This window comes from Brienomyrus brachyistius, chromosome 15 (assembly GCF_023856365.1).
Source record: "Brienomyrus brachyistius isolate T26 chromosome 15, BBRACH_0.4, whole genome shotgun sequence".
Taxonomy (NCBI): Eukaryota; Metazoa; Chordata; class Actinopteri; order Osteoglossiformes; family Mormyridae; genus Brienomyrus; species Brienomyrus brachyistius.
Genome location: NC_064547.1, coordinates 21,209,468 through 21,232,622, shown reverse-complemented (window position 1 = coordinate 21,232,622; position 23,155 = coordinate 21,209,468). Strand labels below are relative to the sequence as shown.

The 23,155-nt window shown below is 45.6% G+C and overlaps 2 protein-coding genes and 1 long non-coding RNA gene across 6 annotated transcripts in view; 2 read left to right on the top strand and 1 right to left on the bottom strand.

Annotated features, from left to right (window-relative positions):
• Window positions 1–7,013, top strand: part of LOC125708317 (disabled homolog 1-like) — a 93,322-nt gene extending 86,309 nt beyond the window's left edge. For 3 of the 4 annotated variants that reach the window (XM_048975764.1, XM_048975766.1, XM_048975765.1), the window contains 3 exons: window positions 1,072–1,199; window positions 3,239–3,334; window positions 5,748–7,013. In XM_048975764.1, coding sequence (XP_048831721.1) covers window positions 1,072–1,199; window positions 3,239–3,334; window positions 5,748–5,801 — 278 coding nt within the window. In that variant the 3' untranslated portion in view covers window positions 5,802–7,013. Of the gene's footprint in view, window positions 1–1,071; window positions 1,200–3,238; window positions 3,362–5,747 lie in introns of all 4 variants that reach the window. The other variant, XM_048975763.1, reaches the window with a different exon arrangement.
• A 1,768-nt stretch (window positions 7,014–8,781) lies between these two features.
• LOC125709272 (uncharacterized) lies at window positions 8,782–9,456 on the bottom strand. Its single transcript, XR_007382669.1, has 3 exons — window positions 9,341–9,456; window positions 9,102–9,187; window positions 8,782–9,006 (listed from the first exon to the last, which is right to left on the bottom strand). It is a non-coding gene; the product is annotated as an uncharacterized LOC125709272 (long non-coding RNA).
• A 2,450-nt stretch (window positions 9,457–11,906) lies between these two features.
• Window positions 11,907–22,187, top strand: LOC125709365 (neurofilament heavy polypeptide-like). Its single transcript, XM_048977688.1, has 15 exons — window positions 11,907–12,255; window positions 12,902–14,168; window positions 15,072–15,372; window positions 15,508–15,611; window positions 15,924–15,946; window positions 16,300–16,340; window positions 16,836–16,980; window positions 19,099–19,258; window positions 19,782–19,905; window positions 20,025–20,059; window positions 20,176–20,239; window positions 21,286–21,317; window positions 21,627–21,687; window positions 21,994–22,065; window positions 22,169–22,187. The coding sequence occupies exons 1-15, from the start codon at window positions 12,247–12,249 to the stop codon at window positions 22,185–22,187; spliced, it is 2,457 nt and encodes an 818-aa protein (XP_048833645.1). The 5' UTR covers window positions 11,907–12,246.
• Window positions 22,188–23,155: the final 968 nt, after the last annotated feature.

Sequence of the window (23,155 nt, the reverse complement as noted above, 5' to 3'; positions counted from 1 at the left end):
CACACCACTCCAACTGGTTTTCAGGGTAGAATTCCTGTTTTTCCTACTTCCCTGTTCAAAAAGTAACGTGGCGAGTAAGAGTACAAGATGGCCGGGGGGCCACCTGAGGAAGAAGCCGCCGATTTTGGGGGGCGGTCATCACATGTGTTCCTGCGAGACGTCTCACATCTCATGGTGCTAATTGCTGCACCGGAACCGAGTGAGATGATGTCAACGCGAGCTGCCCGGGTCCCGAATGAGACCTCCACCGGCATCGACAGCGGGCAGACACTCCCTCAGCTGGGATCGTGCTGTTGTTGTGTCCCGCTGTGGTGGATATCGCTCTTCTTGTCTGCATTTTGGAGTACCTGTAGAGAAACCCATATCTGGTTATGTGTTTAGCTTGGGCTGTTGGGGCTCCCTGGTTAGGAGCTGGTTAAACACTGTGTCCGGTGGGCCATGTGTCTTAGCTGGGTGATTCGGACATGGTTCTGTGGTCCAGTTTGCAAGTTGGGTCTAAATTTGGTTCCGTGGGAACATAAAGAAGCGAATAGACTGTGGACCAATGGGACCTGATTTCTGTCGAGTTTGTGGCAGCTAGGTGTACTCTCACTGCAGAGCGCTTAATCTTTAACCTCTCACCTCCATGAATCTACCTGAAATGATCCGATGACGAGGTAAACATGACCTCATATCTCGCTGGGCACTTACAGAATGGGTCGCTACCCCTGATATGGAGAAGCCTTAATACCTCTGTCTAAATGTCAGGAAATGCCAAGACTCGTACTGGTGATTACCCAGATTACGGCTTATTGAAAGAACCCTTGTAGCTTATTTCAAATGTACTCGTGTTGGGTGCTTTACATACATTTTCATGTCTCCCTTGTACATTGAGCCGGGTTAGCTGTGACATCCTAAGTCAATTAGGCAGTAAATCAGAGCTTGTGTGAATCAGTGATTTTTGGCTAAATGACAGATGGGCCCCTTATATGGAGCCTGTTAAACTGCACTTATGCTTATTGTCTCAGTAGGACGCAGGGCAGCAGGACGGGCCCTGAGAAGGTGTCTCTAACGTCCTCCTTCCCATTTCAGCCCCTACTCCGGCCCCTCGGCAGAGCTCCCCCTCCAAATCATCAGCCTCGCATGCCAGCGACCCCCCCACCGATGACTCCTTCGGCGAGGCCGAGGGCAGTCCAAGCCGGAGCGGAGAGGAGGACGCTGTGAGTATGAGGGTCCCGGGTTCGAGGTGGCGGGTCACAGTGTGAGCCTGCTTTTCCAGAATAAAGTCCACGGTGTGTAATGCGTGGGTAGCTGAGTGTGTGTGTGTGGGGGGGGCTACTGCTCTGCCGACCCACAATGCATCAGGAACAGCAGATGGAGCTGATAGCTGCTGTCAGACTGGGCTGGCATTAACTACCGTCACCTCGTAAGTGAGGTGTGTCGGACACCTTTCACACCCCCCCCCCCCATCTCGACATGTTCCTCTAGGCAGCTGCTGCTGTAAATGTCCAATATACTCAACAGGCTTGTGTCATTTTAGAGAAATGCTTAGTCTAAATATACTTACTGTCATATAAGTAAACTGAAACAAGGATCTGGATTGTATGGCACCAAAGAAAGCTGTAATTCCATGAGCTAGCTAAATTTAGCCAACTTTTAAGATCATTTTTATTTATTTTATATGACTATGTATGCACAATTTTGGACATGAAAAGAATGCTGTGACTACATTTAATATGGGTTATTTATGTATAAATATGCTAGAAAGTACAAACTGTTTCCTTTTAAGTGTGTGTGTGGAGGGGGGGGGGTCATTTTGACGTTGTGGGGACCATTTTCTTGGTCTGTGAATGCAGTCAAAAAGCTAAAATAAGTCTTGTATTTCGGTTGGTTACTTAAGATTAAGATTAGGGCTGTGTATGGGTTAAGGTTGTTATTGCTGTGATTGGAGTTTTCCCCATATAAATGAATGGAGAGTCCCCACAAAGATATGAATATAAATGTGTGTGTGTGTGTGTGTGTGTTCCCACAGCATCTGTCAGTAGCGGCAGTGTTGCTGTGCAACACTCATACTGCTTGTTGTGACAGACACTTTCGTCTTCTCGCCGATGCTAATGATCTTATTCTCAGGGGCTCAACCCCCCTTCAGGCAGTGGTGACACACCTCAGTCGGGATGCCAGGCCGTGGCAGGGCACACAAACCCCCCACCCAGGGGGCATTTAGAGATGTCAGTCAGCCGAAAAACAATGTAGCACAGAGGAGCATGCACAGTCCACACAGAGGGGGCCACACAGAGGGGGCCACACAGGGGCCCGGGGCCGCGATTCCCACACTGCTCTGACACACAACGGGTAGCTATAAACACTTACAGCCCAAGGCTGTATTGACAGAAGCTTCTGCAGGAATCGTAGGAGCGTGATTGGGCACTGAGCAGTGCGGCAATACGGGAGCTGTGTTCCATCATAGGATAAGGGGCGTCTCATTCCAATTTCACGTTAAGTGGCTCCCCGAAGATATTCTTCTGTTTATCATGTCTTTTCGAGTGCACAATACAAATGTTTTGAGATGTCGCCTTATTTGTAGGGACGGGAACGTGAAACTGAAGTGTGTGTTTAATGCATGACGGATTGATGGAGAGCCAGTCTATTAGATGATGATTTCCGTCCTTCTAGTGAAACTTGTGAAATTGCTCATGGGTAAATCCCTCCATTCTCTGTCTGTCCTGCTTCTGTCCCATTGATAGTTCCCCTTTATGTCCCTCTGTCTCTCTGCCCCTGCTTCTGTCCCATTGATAGTTCCCCTTTATGTCCCTCTGTCTGTCTGTCCCTGCTTCTGTCCCATTGATAGTTCCCCTTTATGTCCCTCTGTCTGTCTGTCCCTGCTTCTGTCCCATTGATAGTTCCCCTTTCTGTCCCTCTGTCTGTCTGGCCCTGCATCTGTCCCATTGATAGTTCCCCTTTCTGTCCCTCTGTCTGTCTGCCCCTGCATCTGTCCCATTGACAGTTCCCCTTTCTGTCCCTCTGTCTGTCCCCTTTTTGTGGCCTGTCTCTCCTGCATATGTCCCCTCCATGTCCTGTCTGTCTATCTGCTTGCCCCATCCGTCTCCCCGCCTATTCTATGTTCTTTCTTTCTCCGTCCTCTGTCATCCTGTCTGTCCCCTCGTTCTATCTCTCCATCTGTCCCCCCCCCCCCCCCTTTCTGCCTGCCCATCTTTTCCCCGGCTCTCCGTTTCAGCTGGTCTCTTGTCTGCTCCTCCAGGCCGGGGGATCTCAGTCCCCCTCCACGAGCGAACCCCTGGCAGAACCCCCCTCAGAGCCTTCAGCAGACCCCCCCGCCAAGCAGCCCGATCCACAGGTCGGTAGCTAGATAGCGCAGGTCAGGGTAGGTATCTGTCCTTTTTCTCCTTCTCCTCCTCCGCCTTGCCGCCAGCTGCCTCAGCACGCCCCCGACCCCAGCTTGCACGATCCCTCCGTCCTCCTTGCCCCGCACGTCATGCCACGCCCCCCTCGATGTGCCTGCTTGCCGTGCTTGGGGGTATGTGCCGTGCTCGTGTGTCCCTCTGTGGCGTCACGCCTCTCTCCCAAGCATTCAGAAGGAGGTGAGTATCTGTGAGCATGCCGGCGAGAGCACGGGTCTCCAGGAGACCTTTTCTTTAAGTGTCTCAGAGCTAGAGAAAGCGTCTTCAGGGCCGTTGCCAGTGAACTCCCACCATGAAACGAGACTGACGCTAAAATGACAGTTTGTGTTGCAGTAGCTTTGGCCTGAGCACTATCCTGCGTTCCGCAGAAGAAATGATTTCATTAAGACCCTCTATATTATTCAAGTGTTCCTTCTCCTCTGCCCTGACATACTCTCCCTGTCAGAGCTCCCAATGAATTAAAGATGAATTCATTAAACCTGTTAATGTTTAATAATGAAGCTGATTTAATAGATCCCAGCTAGCAAATAAGAGTGTTGGGGGCTTTTGCCATTTAATTGGAACCTTGGTCTTTGGTTCCTGTTCTCCATCAGAACCCTGGCTACTTTAAAACACACCAGCACTGCCGCGATTGAATGCGGCGCGCGCATTTATTTCATGCGTCCGAGCGTTCCGGATTTCAAGATCCCTTAAAGGGCCTTGAGTTTCACAACAAGATAAAATAAAAAGAAAATATATATAAACAAGCTTGAATAATCACAAGTGTGGCGTTTATAGTAAATCCATTTTAACATGGATGTTTATATTTTAATATTCTGCTGGACTGTTTAAACAGGCAGTGAGCTGGAAAAAGAGGAGTTTTCCTGTGTTATTGTTTCAGGTGAAAGCTTCTTTGTATGGGAAAAAAGGGGGGAGACTCACCAGGGCCGTTTGAGCACTTATGTTATTGTGGGTTTTGTTGGTGACTGATTTCAGGGGGTGGGGGGCATTGCATGACCAGCCCCCTTTCCGCGACAAAGTGCCGAAACACACTCGAATTCCCTTTTGACACTAATGGTTGAATCATGACTTTTGCGAACGCCATCGTGAGCCCCCCCGCCACCCCCCCAGTCTCAGTGAGAGTCACCCGTGTCCGATGACCTCACTGCGAGCCTCGTACCACTGCCCTCGGGGTCCTTTTCCTCCCGGTCAGTTGTGACATTTGTCTGTCCACCTCGTCGCTGCCGTTTCCCTGCGGTCATCCGCATGCTGTGTCTTTACGGGCCATTAGCCGATCGTCCGCCGCTATGGAAAAGCTCGGTCTGGGATGGGGGTGGTGGGGGCAGATGGAAATCACGGAGAGACCAGGGCACCTCAACCGCACCTCAGCTCTGACAGCTCCCCAGCAACATCCCTCAGAGACGAGCCCCCCTCCTTTGGTGAGGTCACCCTGTCACTTTGCCCCCCTCCCCATAATGCCCGGACTCTGTGTGACAGCGAACAGCAGCAGATGTTTATGTGGCGTCAGGATTTTGGTACCAATTTTATGATTATTGCTTGATCATTGAGCTCAATTTAAGGCTCTTAAACGTTTTTACTCCGGGGTTTTTTAAATGACCGTTTAGAGTCACATACTTATGAACTATAAAAAAACTGTAATTGTTGTTTATAGTGATAATAGACAAAAGCCGGCATTAGTTTGGCTGTATCTCCCATATTTACTGAGATTGCATTTCCCCCTTTTCCATGTGCTTGGCGTAGCTTTGAAAGCACACGCGCACACACATCCACACACACACACACACACACACACACACACACACACACACGTGAGGCAGAGTTAAATACACCGTCACTCCCCTCCTTCGGATTGGTTGATTCGTCCGTGGTTTACATTTATGTGTTTGCATTGAGTGTTCAGCACCAGCGAGCAAATGCATCATTGCATGTGACTCAGGATCTGCTGTTCGTGTTAGTGCTAAGGGCACTACTGCCACCTACTGGTCATGCGTACGGACTGCGTCACCTTGGCATGGACGGCCACTGCAGTCAGAGCAAACCTGGATCACTTTGGCAAAAACGCCTCCTTTCGTTTTTAACTACTAATTGTCCTTAGTGGAATTACTCATATTGCGCTTGGTGTATTCAGGCGGACATTAATCGTATCTTTTTTTCCATCCCTGTGTGGTTTTCCTTTGTGTGAAATGAAGAAAGAATGGTCATTCTATTATCTTTTACAAAATAATGGATTTTCCAGTTCCCTCTCTCTCTCTCTGCTCCTTTCTCTCCTGGATGTTCAGAGACTTTCGGCCCAGGGTGGGGCCTGCCCTAATCCCGACACGCTAACCCTCCTGTCTCCCATATCTGCAGGGAAAGGATCCCCTTTATGCCCAGATAAGCAAAGGGAAGAAGCAGGAATGCTGAGGAACTTTATTGGCCCCTGGCTGTGTGCACGGGGCTGACAGGGGGACTCGGGACTGACACAGCGGGGGTCCGGGTGGTCACAAGGCCAGGCTGCTCTCCCCACCCCACCCAAAAAAAATATCAAGTGGAGAAATGACTCTGTTACTCTTTCTTCATGACCCTATTTTCTACTGTGCTTTCTCCACGGATCTGCTGAGAGACAGGAGATGCTGGTCCATAGCCACGTGTGATCTCCCCCCCGCCCCCCCAGTCTTACTCCCCCCACGCACCGGGCTCCCTCGCACGGAGTGTGCCCTTTGGAAGTCCGCAAGATGGCCGCCACAGCCTTCGCAGTTTTATCTGCCAGCAGACGCTTCACTCTTCCCACGACTCCTTCTGCTGCTAGACTGCTATGCAGAAAAGACCAGCTGTGGATCCCCCTTTGGAGAAGCACGTGCGAAGGCACCGGCTGAATTTCCTTTTGCGTCAGGCGTGAGTAGGCGGAGCTTCAGGCAACACAGCGTCCCTGGGCACAGAACTGTTCCTTACCTATAACTTTTTGTACAATACTAATTAAAACACAAAACGAAATGAGTTTTTATTTTATAAGTCACGGGAGCCGTTGGGGTCGTCTCTGTATTTTAGGTTAAAAATGGCTTTAAGGCATCTGAACTAAAGTTTGCCAAATTAATTTTGTAAATAATAGTGTTCATTTTTCACCGGGACCTCTGTGCCATAAAGTAGACAGGCCTCAGTTGTAGTTGTACCCAAGCAATACAGTGAGTCTATCGATGGTTTACGCTGCTTGTGTGTTGTAAAATCATTCATAACTGTTTGATTTCTTATGTCGTTGCGAATTTAAGGGAGCGATTCGAGTTCATGAGCGCGCCTCCCTTAACACCCGATTACTTTTACGCCTTGGCTTGACGGCAGACTTTCTGTGCGTTTTTAAGCTCTCCTTTGTCCTGCATTTTAGACATCCCATAATTTTAACTGTGATCTTGAGAGAAATCTCAAGGACGACAGGAGAGCCTTCAAAAGCCTGAAGTGTGCGTTTTTAAGGGTTAGTAAAGCATCATGTCCACAGATCGCAGTGGGTGTTCGCATTGACGCTCCCTTTAACGGCTTTTGTCAGAATCAGTTTGGCAAAAACATGTTCATTCGAGCTCTGTTTCCCTGCAGTGCTCGCTCCAGTGTTAGGGCACTAATAAATGTGAGTTTTACATTTTTAAATCATGTTTCCATGGTCTATTTACAGGACCAGTGACTTTTCGTCTGCCACATTAACCCAGAGCTCTCGCAGTGTGCGTGTTCATTTCGCCTGTAGCTTGAACTTTAACCAGCAGACAGTTGCCCTTGGATACCACTCTGTTGTGTGTTTGACAGCTCCTTTTGATATCGACCCATCGGCCAAGACAAAACGCGCTCGCCCTGCCACCGCCACACTTCCATGTCGTGCATCTCTGCGTAACCTATCCTTTGAGTAAGCTGTGTTACCAGAGCGAGAACGGTGTGTGTAGCTCTCCGTCCAGAAACGCAAAAGGCCACCAAGCCAGCAAAATGTGACAGAGCCTCGTACTCAGCCCCACGGCCCCCGACGGGAAGACGTGTCACACGCTCGATGTGTGGGCTTGGCAAGTGCCGGGGACGTGGAACTGAGCATGACGGTCTCTCTGTAAGGACTGTGCTGTTACCCACTTCCCATTTCATAGCCAGAGCCCTGTTTTGATTTCAGTGATTTTTTTTTCAACTCTTAGCTCTTAACTGAATTTAAAAAGGTAAGAAAAGGAGAAGCATTACTGTTTGAGTATGTTTGTAGACTTATTTTAACTTTACCTCAGCTAACGATTTGTCAATGTAAATCGACATTATTTTTATCTTTATGTAAACATGCGCCCGTGGATTTTTTAGAATCTCATCACGCTCTCTTGGTTTATGGATGCCACCATGTAATACTGTTACCAATAAACACGCAAAACGCACGGTCTGCTTCTTCTGTACGCGACTGATTGAAAAAAATATCCTTTACTGCATTAAAAGGCTGCATGGCATTTTAGTTAACTGAATCAAACACGCTAGATATTTTGCTCTTATTTCTTGTTCAGGCAAATAAAGGTCTCCTTTTTGTAGTAATAGCTTAGTATTGAATCCTGTAACACCTTGAAAAAAATGAAGGCTCTGCTTAATAATAGAGGCCTTTGTGGAGATTGAGGTTGCATGCTGTGCTATGGGTGGAATCTCATTGCATAAGAGCGTGAAACGTCGTCAAGTGACACATCTCCTTGAGCAGGATCGGGTCCTGCGTAGTCTGACACTGTGGCAGGATATCTCTGCGCGCTAACGCATGGCGTTGAGCAATACACTGTGGTAGGCACCCATTCAAACGTACATGACTTGTCTTTGGCGTGTTTTCATAGTAACATTTCCCACATACACACATTCCACATACACATTCCACATTCACCAAATCTGTAGCTGAACTAGCTGAGTTTTTGCCTAGAAAAAAATATTTTTTGTGTGTCAGCGTAAAATGTTTCTTCATGGCCTGTTAGTGTTTAGTACTGATTTAGTGTTTGGCTTACAATAATTAAATGTGTTTTTTTTCTTCTTCTTCTTCGTTTCCGTAGCAGTTCTGTGGTTCAGTTTTCAATAAAATAAAGTAGCACAAGAAACTACATTTTTTGATAAAAGAAAAAAAAATGTGAAACATGAACATTGTACGTGGATGTGCTGCGCGCTTTTGGACTTGTGGTTTTGCTTGAAGGTCACCCAGCGTCTCCTCACTCCTCCACACCTCCGGAGGGGTCGGATCCTACCTCCCATCTGATCCTACCTCCCCCCCCCCCCCCCCCCCCGTGTCAGGTGGGCTCTCTCCTGCAATCCAAAGAAATGCAGCCATGTACAAAAAACGTGCTGAACATTTTTGACTTCATGAAGAGAAGCATTAAGCATTGTGAGGATGTCGTGGGTTGATCCATATCATTCATAAGTTGTGGTTCAATTGTTACAGAAAAACAAAATGCAAGTATTTGCTTCCTCTTGGTAGGAATAATGATTTCCTGTGTGAACAGCAAACGGAAGCTTTATATTAACAAACTGACAAACTGTGGGTTACCACCCCCCCCCCCACATACAGCACTGTGCTTGATACAGCTGCTCTCCTGGATGGTGGGTTGGGTAGGTCAGCACAGAAGGTTCTGAGAGGATGAGGTTTTGGGTCATAGTCCTACAAGCACTAATTTGGTTCCGGTTTCAAAAAATGAATGACACCCTCTTCTATGGTACTGCAGATCGAATAACCATACTGTACATAATAATGACCTGCAGCCGAGCACTCTGATCCTCCTGGAGGTCAACAGCCCACCAATGGTCCCACTCTTTTGGTGTCTAGCTAGTCCCTATTCTCCCTGTCAGAGAAAAATAAGAATAACAGTCATTCTGGGATGTACATATAGTGAGTATCAGTCATTTAACAAAGCCATAACATTCTGATTTAGTGTAAGACTACTCCAGAGTTTCATTCTGAAGTACTGGAGGTTCTGGCACTCCCACTCACTGACCTGGGATTAGTGCATGTCCTGCCACAGCATTGCTTTGCATTTCTTATTGCTTCAGGGTCAGCTGTGGTTTGCCACCTATGTGACAGGTCATCGTCTAAGTTCCATCTTCGCATTCTCCAGAGTCCTGCTCCAGAGTTAACCTGTAATTGAGCAAAAGTGTGGGAGGTTCACTGGAAGTTATATTTACGCTGCGTCACTTGTGTTTTTAAATGAGGCAACATAACCTCTCCCCATGTGTCTGTCTTCTTGGAGCAATTCCAGGTTAGTTCCTCGTTCACGCATCCTCTACTCACAGCATTCAAACAAAGGCTACCGGAACCAGTTCTAGCTATTCAAATCGAGACACCCCTAGAGCTCAGTAAGCCTGCCTTCCTGGACTGCAGCCGACTCAGACTGTCAGCACCACATAGGACTCTGTGGAATGACAAGCATCTACCCTCTTGGGGTAGAAATCCAACCTGACCAGTTTGACCAATAGTATAATGTCTGTTTAATTAGGACTCCATAAGCAGACTAAGCTTGAAGTCACTGCAAAAACTCTATATGGGTGTCATTTACTGTTCTATCTATCTATCTATCTATCTATCTATCTATCTATCTATCATCCGTCCATCCATTCATATATCCATCCAATATGGCCAAAAGTATCTATTTATCTAATCTCTTTGTTTAGCCATATTTCTTTACAACTGGGTCTTAGACTTCATTTTAACACTTTAATCTGTTATTTGAACCAATCCAGTCATTTTAGTCAGGTACCTTGAGAAGAGATTGTGATATCTACAGATTTTGTTTTTGGCTGTTCTTTAAAGTTTAATGCGTGTTTGTCCCTCATGCTGATGTGAGAGGTAAGAAATATAGTGCCACTCACTTATGCATGCTCACTCAAGGTCATTCGCTTAGGGTCACTCACTTATGGATGCTCACTCAGGGTCATTCGCTTAGGGTCACTCACTCAGGGTCACTCACTTATGGATGCTCACTCGGGGTCATTCGCTTAGGGTCACTCACTCAGGGTCACTCACTTATGGATGCTCACTCGGGGTCATTCGCTTAGGGTCACTCACTCAGGGTCACTCACTTATGGATGCTCACTCAAGGTCATTCGCTTAGGGTCCCTCACTCAGGGTCACTCACTTATGGATGCTCACTCAAGGTCATTCGCTTAGGGTCACTCACTTATGGATGCTCACTCAGGGTCACTCACTTATGGATGCTCACTCAGGGTCATTCGCTTAGGGTCACTCACTCAGGGTCACTCACTTATGGATGCTCACTCAAGGTCATTCGCTTAGGGTCCCTCACTCAGGGTCACTCACTTATGGATGCTCACTCGGGGTCATTCGCTTAGGGTCACTCACTAAGGGTCACTCACTTATGGATGCTCACTCGGGGTCATTCGCTTAGGGTCCCTCACTCAGGGTCACTCACTTATGGATGCTCAGTCGGAGTCATCCGCATAGGTTTACTTACTTAAGGTCACTCAGAGTCACTCAGATCTTAGCCCATGAAGTATCACACATCATATGTAGGTTTTGCCTCATCTTCTAATGCTTCATGACTGGTGTGTAGGGTCTAGTTCACTCCAGGGTGAGGTGGACTCAGTCTGGGTGGCAAATGGGTGACAAATGGACTCTCTCAGTCCTCGTCAGCCAGCAAATAGCTGTTCCGTTAAACTTACCACAATGCTGCCAATTGTACTGTGACACAAATACCTCTTGGCCTGTTACCATTTTAAAATATTTACACCAAAAAGGAATGTTTTATTACATTATAATGATATATAATATAACATTATAAATGAATAAGTCAGACAACTGGTTTAAGCTGAGGTGTATTGTGGAATGAAAAAAGGACTAAATGCAATACTGAGACATGATTGTATCCTGCAACAAAAGTCTTAAGATGCCTGACTGGGAGAAGGATGTGTTTATAATGTCACAAATGCGTCAAAGGCTCTTACTCAGAGGCTTTACGGTTTTCTAACATGGGCGGGATGCCTTTCCCTTTCATTCCATGCATAATCTGCTGCTACATTAAGGAGATGCTCTACTCTCTAGACACTTAAAGAAAGATGAAATGGCAGTGATGTGCGTAACGCTGTGGTCCACTGAACATCAGAAGTCTCCTTTGACTAGGTCCTCAAGTATCATGCTTTTTACATACCATAGTTATGACAGCTGCGATTGTATAAATTATTATATTCAGGTACATTTTGGATTATAGGTATTAATAATAAGGCACATGGAATGAGGAAATGCATTTCAATAATATTTAATCTGATTAGTCAGCTCGGACTGCCCTGAAATTGAAAGTGCTTTCGTACACAGCAAGATAAGGCAAACTTTAACTATACCGATCACAGTTTACAGATTTTTAACATCAAACTGCACTTTGATCACATGTAATCTATCGCAGGTAACTTTGCAAGTCCAGGGTGGAGGGGGGTTGTTAGGGGTTAGGGTACTTCTCCCATACGACATATTCATAAAAAAAAAAATAGACGTGCTTTGGAACAGTAGACAAGGACATTAATGCGAGTCACTAAAGTCATGTAGCGCACTGATGCACCTGATCTGCTGCATTCCTAGAGCGGCAGAGCGCGCTGCGCGCCACCGAGGCAGGACAAGTCAAACAAGCCGAACCGACTGAATAATTTCTGCGTGAATCTTCCGTCCTTTGCTTTATTTGCAACCCAGAACCAGGTCTGACAGCAGAGAGAAGCCGGGGGGTCTAACAAATGCTGCAGTAAAATAAGCTGCCCTTCTGCCGGAGCTGCACCGGCATCTTGTATAGTGAATTAATGTAGGGAAAATCATATACATATTATGAAGGTTTCCCAGAAATAAATAGATAAAGGATACTCGCCATCCAGTTTTCGCAGGGACTTTCACACGAGATCGACCATGGAGCAGGTAAGGGAATAAAGTTTGTCTTAATACGAAAATAACGTGTAATTAAGTGACAGTTTCTAAGCGTCACGCTATGAAGTTATCATTACGTAGATTTAACATTCCACTGGACATCACCATCCTCCTGCGCGATAGTTAACGTTAACTTTCAGCCAAATTAATCTGCACATGGTGGCACTTAAATGTTTATTCTTATGTATGTGTTTTATACATAGTTTAAAAGTTTTAAACGCCCTTGGGGCGTTTATGCCGAGCTTCCCGTAAGCGTGTTGCCAATGTCATTGTTATACCTAAGCGTATGTGAATATTATATACACATTTATACACATTTTGATGCTATACCTTTGCTTTCCCTGATTTATGTTTTATTTATCTATCTATCTATCTATCTATCTATCTATCTATCTATCTATCTATCTATCTATCTATCTATCTATCTAAAGTCACTAACAAATAAGTTAAAAACGAAGATATATCACACAGTTTCACATACACTGTGAAACTCCGTATTTTCTCTATTAATTCAATAAATGTTTACGATGCATATTAAAGGTTTTAGCAAAAACCACATTTGTCAGCGACATTTTGCTTTTGTATGTCATTTGTTGGTTAGATATGAACATTTATCACATTATATTTTTTCACTTAGGGTCCATGCGAGGACGCGATTGACTTTAGGTCCCTGCGGGCCAAGTTTCAGGAAGAGGCGGCTCTGAAACAGACAACAAGCAAACCTGCTCTTCCAGAGAAACCAAAGCAGATTCCCCCTTCCGGGGGCCGCTCCTCCATTCTGACCTCCATCAATTTAGCCATGGAGAACAAGATGCCAATCATACCAAGAGTGGTCTTCAAAGATGACAGTAAGGGGTTAAGCAAGAAGTGGCCAGAATGTCAGCCCACGTCCCCCACATCCCCCACGTCCCCCACATCCCCCACATCCCCCAAAGGCAAAGAGGATGATAAGAAGCCCAGGTTCAGCGCAGAGGTCCAGGATCTGAACCAGAAGAAAGAGGTGAGCAGGGTGAAGCCAGCCCATAATGATAAAAAGGTGCCTCTCGTACCTGTGTCTGCAGAAGAAGCTAAACCCAGATCCGACCTGCTCACTCCTGGCAAAAGTCCACCGTCTAAATGCGAAAGTCCAGCCTTCAGCTCAGCACCAACCTTAAATCCTGACAAGGAATCCCCTCAAACCAGCAAGGACTCCCCCAGAGCAGCCTGCAGCACTGCAGAGACACGGGTCACGGCACCCGCCAAAGCCTTCACAGAGGTCCCGACACCCGCCAAAGCATTCACAGAAACCCCGACTCCCACCAAAGCCTTCACAGAGGTCCCGACACCCGCGAAAGCCTTCACAGAGGTCCCGACACCCGCGAAAGCCTTCACAGAGGTCCCTACACCCGCGAAAGCCTTCACAGAGGTCCCTACACCCGCGAAAGCCTTCACAGAGGTCCCGACACCCGCGAAAGCCTTCACAGAGGTCCCGACACCTGTGAAAGCCTTCATAGAAGCCCCGGCACCCGCAATAGCCTTCACAGAAGCCCAGAAACCGGAGAATGGAATCAGAGCCTGTGAGCTGGGTGAAAGCCAGGGGACCTGCTTTGCCAAAAAGGATCACCCTGCTGCAGCTGAATCCACAAAACCAAGGGCTGAAGTCGACCCTGTTTTATGCAAGACTCCACCTTGTGATAGGCGTGTTCTGAGAGCTCTGGAGAAAGCTAAGATGAAGATCTCCGCAGTTCAGCCGTCGCCACTTAGTGAAACGACGAGCATGCCCCAAGAGGAGGTGGATTCCGCGAGTATGGATAGCAGTCTGCTGGTGCTGCCTCCCATAGACTATCAGGACCCACTGATGGAGATCCGCACCCACACCTTCTCCGATCCTCCTCCAGCTGCTGAGATTAATGGCTTATCTCAAAGTATGTTTTTTTTTGTCTGTTTATTAAAGTGTAACCATAAATGCAAATAATCTCTATGTGAAGAAAAAATGGATTGGCTGATCCTAACTCAAGGCTAGAATTTGGAATTAAGGTCACGGTGATTTATTTCACCCTTTTTTCCAGACAGAATGATGATATCATTACATTGATATATATATATATACAAATTTATATTGTATGGTATAAACAGCCAGCACTTGTTGAAATTTTAATGAGTTGAGAAATAGGTGTGGTGCGTTTTGAAGGCTACATATCAAAGGACTGAAAGGCTGCTTTGTGTCAAGCTTGACTCATAAGGGGGGCGAGTATCTGAAATATCGCATTTGTAACACTGGGGTTATGTACAGTGAGACGTAAAACTGCAAAGGGGAACCATGCAAACGTCTAAGTTACAGAATCGCAAGACGGCAGCAACGAAAAGGCTCTTTAAATTGCGGTGAGAAACGTGCAGTGCAGGAGAACATTCTTTTCATAACATCAGCGGGGGAGAAGCGCCTGTGTTCTGTTGACATGTTTGTCTCAGTTCTGAGCCTTTTATTTGCTCTGCACCTCAAGAATGACACCCTGTCACTTTTGGAAGGCCAGGTTTTGAAGTTAGTTTCTAAAAAAATTCTTTGGGTCCTTTCACACTGAAGCCACTAAGGCCAGTTGTGGACATCGAATCACCGAATGCGAAACACACGAATAATGTATAAGCATAATGTGATTCTTGAATCGTTTTTTTGCAACGCACAAATGGGAAAACCTTTGTGGTTTACAGGGCTAATAACATACTTGGTTCATATTATTGAAGAATTCATGAGCAGACTGCTTATACAATTCAGGCATGTATTTGGTAGCCTCAGATGATATGCATTGCATTATTTCGTGCATTTGTTGCAGACCTTGTATTTGCAGCACAAGAAGAGTCAGTCCCTGAGGATCCAGCTCTTCTGATGTCACAGATTGAAGGTCCAGACCTCGAGGAATTTGAGGTTTCGACGTTGGCGGCGGCAGATTTTCCAGATCGTTGGACACCAGAGTTCAACCCTGAAGAATCTCAGGCCCCGGAGTTTGAAGCTGCAGAACCTGAAGCTATGGACTATCAGCTTTCACAATTTGAGGAATCGGGCCATGGAGATCTGGAACACGATCACCCACTTGAGATGACTGGACCCATCACTGACCCCTTGCCAGTATCTGGGTAATGTGATTTTATGAAACTTGCTTGACTGAAATGAGTGTGTTTTTCATTTTCATGTGCATTTCATCTGTATTTTAATATAGAATTTATGAGGTTCCTGACAGAACTGATTTCTTTTATGACTTTTCTATCTAGGGTTCAGTGTACAAATGAAAGCCCTGTCAGTCACAAGTACCCTCAGGAGAAGAAGAAGACCCGCAGGGGTCTAAATGGACGCAAACATAACGGACACCCAGAAAGTAAGATAACCTTTGGCACTAGCGAAACGGCTTCGGTACTGCTTACATTATGATGTTATAGCAGAGAGATCTCCAGCACTAGGCTCGATGTGCCTTCGAGATAGAAAATGACACATTATGAATATGATCTTCTACACTGTCTGGTATAGATCCTGGTATAGGCGCTGACTGTATCTGTGTGAAAGATATTTATGAAATCCTTATCTGACAAAGATTTAATCTGTATGCCTCAGAAAGAAAGCAAACTGTACATGTAAATACAGTGTATATCCCTCCGCAGTTTGTTTACCTTTGCTTGTCTTTGTTTTACAGACCCCTATGAAACACAGCCGACGGTAAATGGGGTTTGCTGTCACACTGCGCAGTTAATAAAACATTGTGGAAAAGAGTAACTGCAGCACTGCATTTCTCGTGATGTCTCTGATTACTCACAGTCAGTTATGGCAGCACACTGCACGGCTTCAAACGCATCCATCACTGCTTTGTTATGATCACTGTGATCGTGTTTCAAACTCTTTGTATTGTTACACTGTGAGAGAAGTCAGACAGTAATATATAATGTGCTTTTTGCCTTTGTTTTGCTATTGCCACATATTACCACATACTCAGTATGAGGACGTGATGATATTCCAGCTTTTTCCGGCCTTAACCGTCCTTCTCGTGTTTCCCCATTTCGTTTTTTGTCCAGAGGCCCGATGCCCCCAGGAATTCTTGGTTCCGAAAATCCCGGTATGTTCTTGTCACAAGGATCTTCTAACGCCAAAGTTCATCTTCAGTCCATGAATAATGATTTAAAAAATGATAAACTCTGATGGATTTTTAGAACTGACAGATAACAAAAAAATAGTGCGTTTTGGTTTTCATTGGTGTGAGAATTTGCCGCTTAGGTATCTCTGTATTTTATGTTGCCTGGTGACAGAATTATCCAATTAGCCAGTAAAGGAAACCAAAATATGTACGAGACATTAATCGGAAATAATAACCCTGTCTCTTTTTGCTGTTTTCCGGTTTAATTAACATTAATTATGATAAGTGCCGATTCTGCGTTATGAAACCATACATGAGAAGCGACTGTCGGGTTTAAAGCTGAGCATCGCTGTGTGCCCCAATGAAACAGAAGGGGGCGGGGCTTCCTCAGCGACCCTTATCCGGTGCGGCCACTGGGAGGCGCCACCCCAACCGAGGTGTCGGTCTCTGCTCAAAGGCACCACTCTTCCCTCACAGCCAGGGGAAGAGCGAGCAGAAAGGTGACCCCAGTGGACCGGGAGAGAAGGAGCTGAAGAAGAAAGACAAGCAGCGTCTGGAGAAGGAAAAGAAAGAGCAGAAAAAGAGGGAGAAAAAAGAGAACATGCTAAAGAAGAAGTTCCAGGTGAGGCGATGGGGGACTTTAAAGGCAGAAAAGCCATAGGAATACATCTGTCCACAAGCAGAGGTTGGGAGTTGGGGGGGCACATTATGGGAGCCCCACTAAGGTTAAAACACACCAGTGCATTTAATATATTAAAAAGACGCTTTTATCCCAAACGTCGTACGATTCAGGAGACAAGATCGGCCAGTCGCTTGCTGGGATTTGAACCTGTGACCCTCTGATCACAGGCACACTGGCCTAAGCCACACAGCAACCCCCTCCCACCCCCACAAATGTAGGCTGTCACCCATGGAGGTCACAGTAACAGAGTAACCCTACTTCATGCGATGGCTCACAGACATCACTATTAAGTTTCATCTGCATTAATCTTATATCTTAGGATATTTCACTTGCTGCATTTGTAGCGCCCTTCATAATATTTGTATTTATCTCTGTGCTGCACAGTTTCTCATGCATAATCAAACAACGCACACATAAAGCACACACTGTCAGATTTTAAGACTGTACTTAATTACTTAGTTTTATCAATGGGCGATATCTGAGGTGAGTATGGAACAGTGTAATACATGCACCGTGAGAGACACTGTCACCCGTCTGTCACCAGGGTGACATTTCAGGAGGCAGGCGGGGGGGGGGGGGGGTTGCCCTGCATGTTTATGACATGCATGACAGTTCCTTACACACGTCCCCAAGTCTGATTCTCTCATTCAAAATGACAATGAAAGAGACCTTCCAGAAATGTCTGGCTTGTCTTTCTTGGTATTCATACAGGCCTGCTGCATAGCGTTAGATTCATACAGGCCTGCTGCATAGCGTTAGATTCATACAGGCCTGCTGCATAGCGTTAGATTCATACAGGCCTGCTGCATAGCGTTAGATTCATACAGGCCTGCTGCATAGCGTTAGATTCATACAGGCCTGCTGCATAGCGTTAGCCAGGTTACTTATCTGTTTCTCTTCGACATTCATTATGAATTTTTATTTTCAATTCAGAATGTGATCTAGATTTTTTCAACGGTCTGGGTCATTTTATATTTTTATTTTAGCTTTTTAAGACGCATTTTTCTCTTCGTTGCTAGTTTTTCTGAATATGTTACTGTTATATGTTATTATTATTTTTTTGCTTTCTTAGAGTTTAACCTGTTGCCTACATTCCACCTGACCAAATTTTCTATCTAATTGTTAATAACAAATTCCGTTTTTGACTCATTTAGTTCACGTTCTTAGTGATGTTTTCTGAGGGTAAGGAAGGAGGAAATTCTCCATGGATGACGGGACAGCAGCTTCCTTTTTGCTCTGAGCCTCTGCTGAGCGCATACACCATCGTCAGCACGCTTTCCACGTACTTCCTCATTCCAGACACACGAGGTGCTATTGAGCTCAGAAACCCCGACAGCCCCGCAGTTCGCTACCACACCCCATTAAATGCTTTTTAAAATACGTGTTCAGTTCAGTTCCGTTTCTTTTTATATAGTGCCTTTCATAATAGAGTAGCCCCAAGGAGCTTCACGTGGGTGTGTTCAGGTTCAGGATACTTTATTATGATACATTACATCATTAAGGGAGAGTAATACAAGGAAAGACGGAGGAATTTAAGAAAGGCAGACAGATGGCAGCGGAGGAAAGGAACCAAAAAACCCAAGTTGGGAGAAAAATGTCCAAGGTCAACCGATTGTCCAACTACCCCCCCCCCCCCTTCCTTCCACACCACGTTTAAAGTCATGAACCTAGATCCTCCCCCAATAGATTTGACTTTGGCCCTCAGGGAAAATCAGGGGGAGCCCAGCTGTAGACTGAATGCAGTGTATTTCATGGTGATATCAGTTAGGCATCGCAGCATCCGGATGCCCAGCTTCACGGAACAGATAAACTGTCTAATTAAACATGAAATAAGAATTTGTTGCGCCTGTTGCTTCTGTCTGCCAACAAGTTCAGTTAAAGCGGCTGTGTTTCAGTCATTCCGGTCTGGAGTTCTCATACTTGGAATACTTACACGCTGCTGTTAGTATGACCCATGCCGTTTAGGTGTAATGCTGTGCTGTCACGTGGCTGTTAGAGCGATTAGCACGTCATTAGCGCTATGTGGTGACTGATTGGCCAGTGTTATTATTTATGCAGATTACTGGGCAGGAGGAGGTTATATACCAGGCTAGGGTGACAGTGGCCAGCAAAGGCCGTAGGAACGGCCTGGCCGTGAAGAGCGGGGACATCATCAGCATCATCCGCACCACTAACTGCCCGAAGGGGAAGTGGCTGGCGAGGAGCGAGGACAACAACTGTGAGTGTGAGCGTGGCGGCCATGATGGTGCCAAGCTAGTAGTCGATGCTAATGATGCTAACCTTACTTCAGTAGTTCTTCACTTTTACAGTATAAACACAAAACGATCGATTTGTTCATCATTTCACTAGCATCACTGCCCCCCTGGAGTTATTCCTACTTAGCTTTTCGTAGAAGAATTTTAATACTAAAATGGTTAACCTAAGAATGAACTCTTATGAAATGCTTAGGAATAATTAGCTTTCAAATCTGTCCTTAGCCTTGGATTATGTGTGTCGCACCACAACAACATTAAGATGCCAGTTTTTTTTTTGTTTTATTGTATGCATTTTAAATTATTAAGAGGTTTATTATTATTCATTGAAATTATAACAATTTTGTACTTCACTGCACACTTATAATCAAGTGTGCATTTCTGTGTTTATGTATGGTCGGTATCAGCTCAGTGCACCCAACCCTAGATGCGAGCTGCTGCCGCGGCCCTGGGCTAACAGGTGGCGTGTGTGTCGTCTTTGTTCTCCAGATGGTTACATCTCCGTGGAGGGGGTCCAGCTGGACATCCAGGAGATGATGGAGCTGGGAAAGAAGGCGGCCCAAGCTTCAGCCCGCGGACCAGTCAACGGAGAGACCAGCAGCACGGGAAGCAGGTATCCCAGCTGACTGAGCCTCTTTCTCATTGAAATTCTGTGTATAAATGGTGCTTAAACCCTGATAGTCTTAGCTTTGACATTGTTGCTCTGAAGGACTGTGCTTATCACATTTTCAGGTCCTCCAATCACTTTCCCCTGTCCAGTGGCAGCTGTGAGTCTTTCATACTTCGTATAGTGTTTATATATAATGTACCGCAGATGGCTTCATAAAGATGGCGCTGAGGATTCTGGGTATCTTCACACAAATGTGATTGGGTTCTCGCTCAGTTTCAGATGACAGTGAGGAGTGGACGAATGACGATGAGGAAGCCATGTCCCCCACAGTGTCCAAGTGAGTCTAAGTTATTAATGTTATTAATATATGCTAAGGGTCCGGAGCCTATCCCGGAAGCAATGGACACGAGGCACAGTATAAAATACTTGATTATAATAAACAACTTTGTTTCTAGTTTATATATGTACTATGCTGTACATTTTAGTCTTATCTAGGCTATACTATATAACCTAGGTGTGCAGTAGGCTATACCATATATCCTAGGTGTGCAGTAGGCTATACCATATATCCTAGGTGTGCAGTAGGCTATATCATAAATCCTAGGTGTATAGTAGGCTATACCATATAACCTAGGTGTGCAGTAGGCTATACCATATATCCTAGGTGTGCAATAGGCTATACCATATATCCTAGGTGTGCAGTAGGCTATACCATATATCCTAGGTGTGCAGTAGGCTATACCATTTAACCTAGGTGTGCAGTAGGCTATACCATATAACCTAGGTGTATAGTAGGCTATACCATATATCCTAGGTGTGCAGTAGGCTATACCATATAACCTAGGTGTATAGTAGGCTATACCATATATCCTAGGTGTGCAGTAGGCTATACCATTTAACCTAGGTGTGCAGTAGGCTATACCATATATCCTAGGTGTGCAGTAGGCTATACCATTTAACCTAGGTGTGCAGTAGGCTATACCATATAACCTAGGTGTATAGTAGGCTATACCATATATCCTAGGTGTGCAGTAGGCTATACCATATAACCTAGGTGTGCAGTAGGCTATACCATATAACCTAGGTGTATAGTAGGCTATACCATATATCCTAGGTGTATAGTAGGCTATACCTTATAACCTAGGTGTGTAGTAGGCTATACCATATAACCTAGGTTTATAGTAGGCTGTACCTTATAACCTAGGTGTGTAGTAGGCTATACCATCTAGGTTTGTGCAAGTACACTCCATGGTGTTCAACAGTGAAATCACCTAATGATGCATTTTTCATAACATATTTGGCACTTTATATATTTATTTCTATGTTAATTTATTTAAGACCAGGTCTGGGAGTTATTTACACATGGGCCTTCTTATTTTACAGGGAGCCTCAACCTTTCTCAGCACCTGAAATAAGTGAGTAAAATTATTAGCATAAATATTATGATTTATGATGGAGAAACAAATTATTCTGGTTATGCTTCATCGCTTGTTCATTTTTCAGTCATTCAATGGTTTTTGTGTTTTGGATTTGCTGTACAATAGGTCATCTCTGTCTAGAGTATCTTAGCTTGCAGTATTTTGTGACATTTGTAGTGCCCTGGACTGTAAAAGCAGATATATTTAGGAGACTTGGTCTTCTAAACGGTTGTCAGGGTCAGAGCTGAATAAGGGTGAATGAAACCAGCCGAGTATTAAATCTGGCCCATGATCTGCTCTCGACAGAGCAGCACTCCAGCCTCGTGGAGACCCAGCACGATGGCGGCATGGAGAATAACGTTACCCAGTAAGTTAATGCACCTTCCTGGCACCAAAGACTCCCCCAAAGGAAAATGGTGCGAGGCTTTCATGTCGAATTCAGCAAGTTGTGTGACTAATTTATGCCAATTATGACGCTATTCATGATGCGGCAGGGCCGGTGGGCAGTTCTGTATGTAGGAATGCGTAAGAGCGTAATTGCAGTGAATTCATTTTATTTCAGTGGGTAGAGTAATTTTTCATAATAGCATCGGAGTGGAGAAAAAGCCATGTCCTGAGAAATGAAACTCTCTCTGAGGCATCCTTCTCTCCCTCCTCTTCCTCCCTCGTCAAGCCTGGAAGCTCTTCAGAAGTTGGCCACATTCTTCCAGAACCAGAGGGTGACAGAAAGCCCCCCATCAGTGAGGTGAGCCTTTTAATGAAGATACCATGTGTGACTGTCTCCTTGGGCCATGTGCGTCTCGCTCACCCCTCTCTCTCTCTCTCTCTCTCTCTCTCTCTCCATGCAGAAGTGAACCAAGTAAGTGAGGCTGCTGTGTTTGACCTGGGGCAGTGTGGCTGGAAGGGTTTGGGTGGGTGTGACCTGGCAGCATACCGCTGTGCCGCCACCGGTTTCCGGTTCATCTGGGGCAGCCGGGGTGGGTCAGCATGGACCCCGATGGCAAAGAAGATTAGGTGCATAAATCAAATAAGCAGAACTTCAGGAAAAACAGTTTGTTCCATGCAGTGTGTGATGTGATGATTTTCTAATGATACATCTTGTTCAATTGAATGGTGGATTCAGTGATGACCAGGGCTGTAATTAAAAATCAGCCCTGGACTTTTGGAAGCCCACCACACATACACACACACACAACAAACGGATGAAAGGATAATAAGAAAAATTTGTCGAATAAAAAGAATGCTGGGAGAATGCTACAGTATGCTCAGTAACCCTGGTAAATACTACAGGAATACCCTCTGAAACAGTCATTTTCTTGTACTGATTTTTACCTGTAGGCATCACAAATGATGAAAAAGGACTGCCATCCCCGTGAGTAGTTCACGCTCGGTCGTGTGCACTTCATGCTACAGTCTCATTTCCTTGTCACTACTTAAACCATGTCACCATGTCACCATGGCTTTCTGTCATGCGGGTCTTTTTCTTTCATTTTCCCTAAAAGCCGTAACCAGGAAGAGGAAACGGCGACGGACATCATCCCCCCTCCTGATCTCTATGCCGACATCTTGGACTGATCCGCTCAGGTCTTTCTGGAATCTTTTTCTCTCAGGGGGCTGTTCACGAGCGAGCAGCCTGACGTATAGAGCATTCCTCATCTCCTCTGAACCACTCAACCCCATACGAGGGTGGAGCTGGAAATAATCCTGGAAGGCAGAACCAGGACCTGACAAACCTGCCCCTTCTGCCCCCAAGCTGTGCCAGGCCATAGTGGGGAAAAACACACACACACACCAACTTATAACCTGTGTGAACCATGTTTTGGGGCAGTACGTGT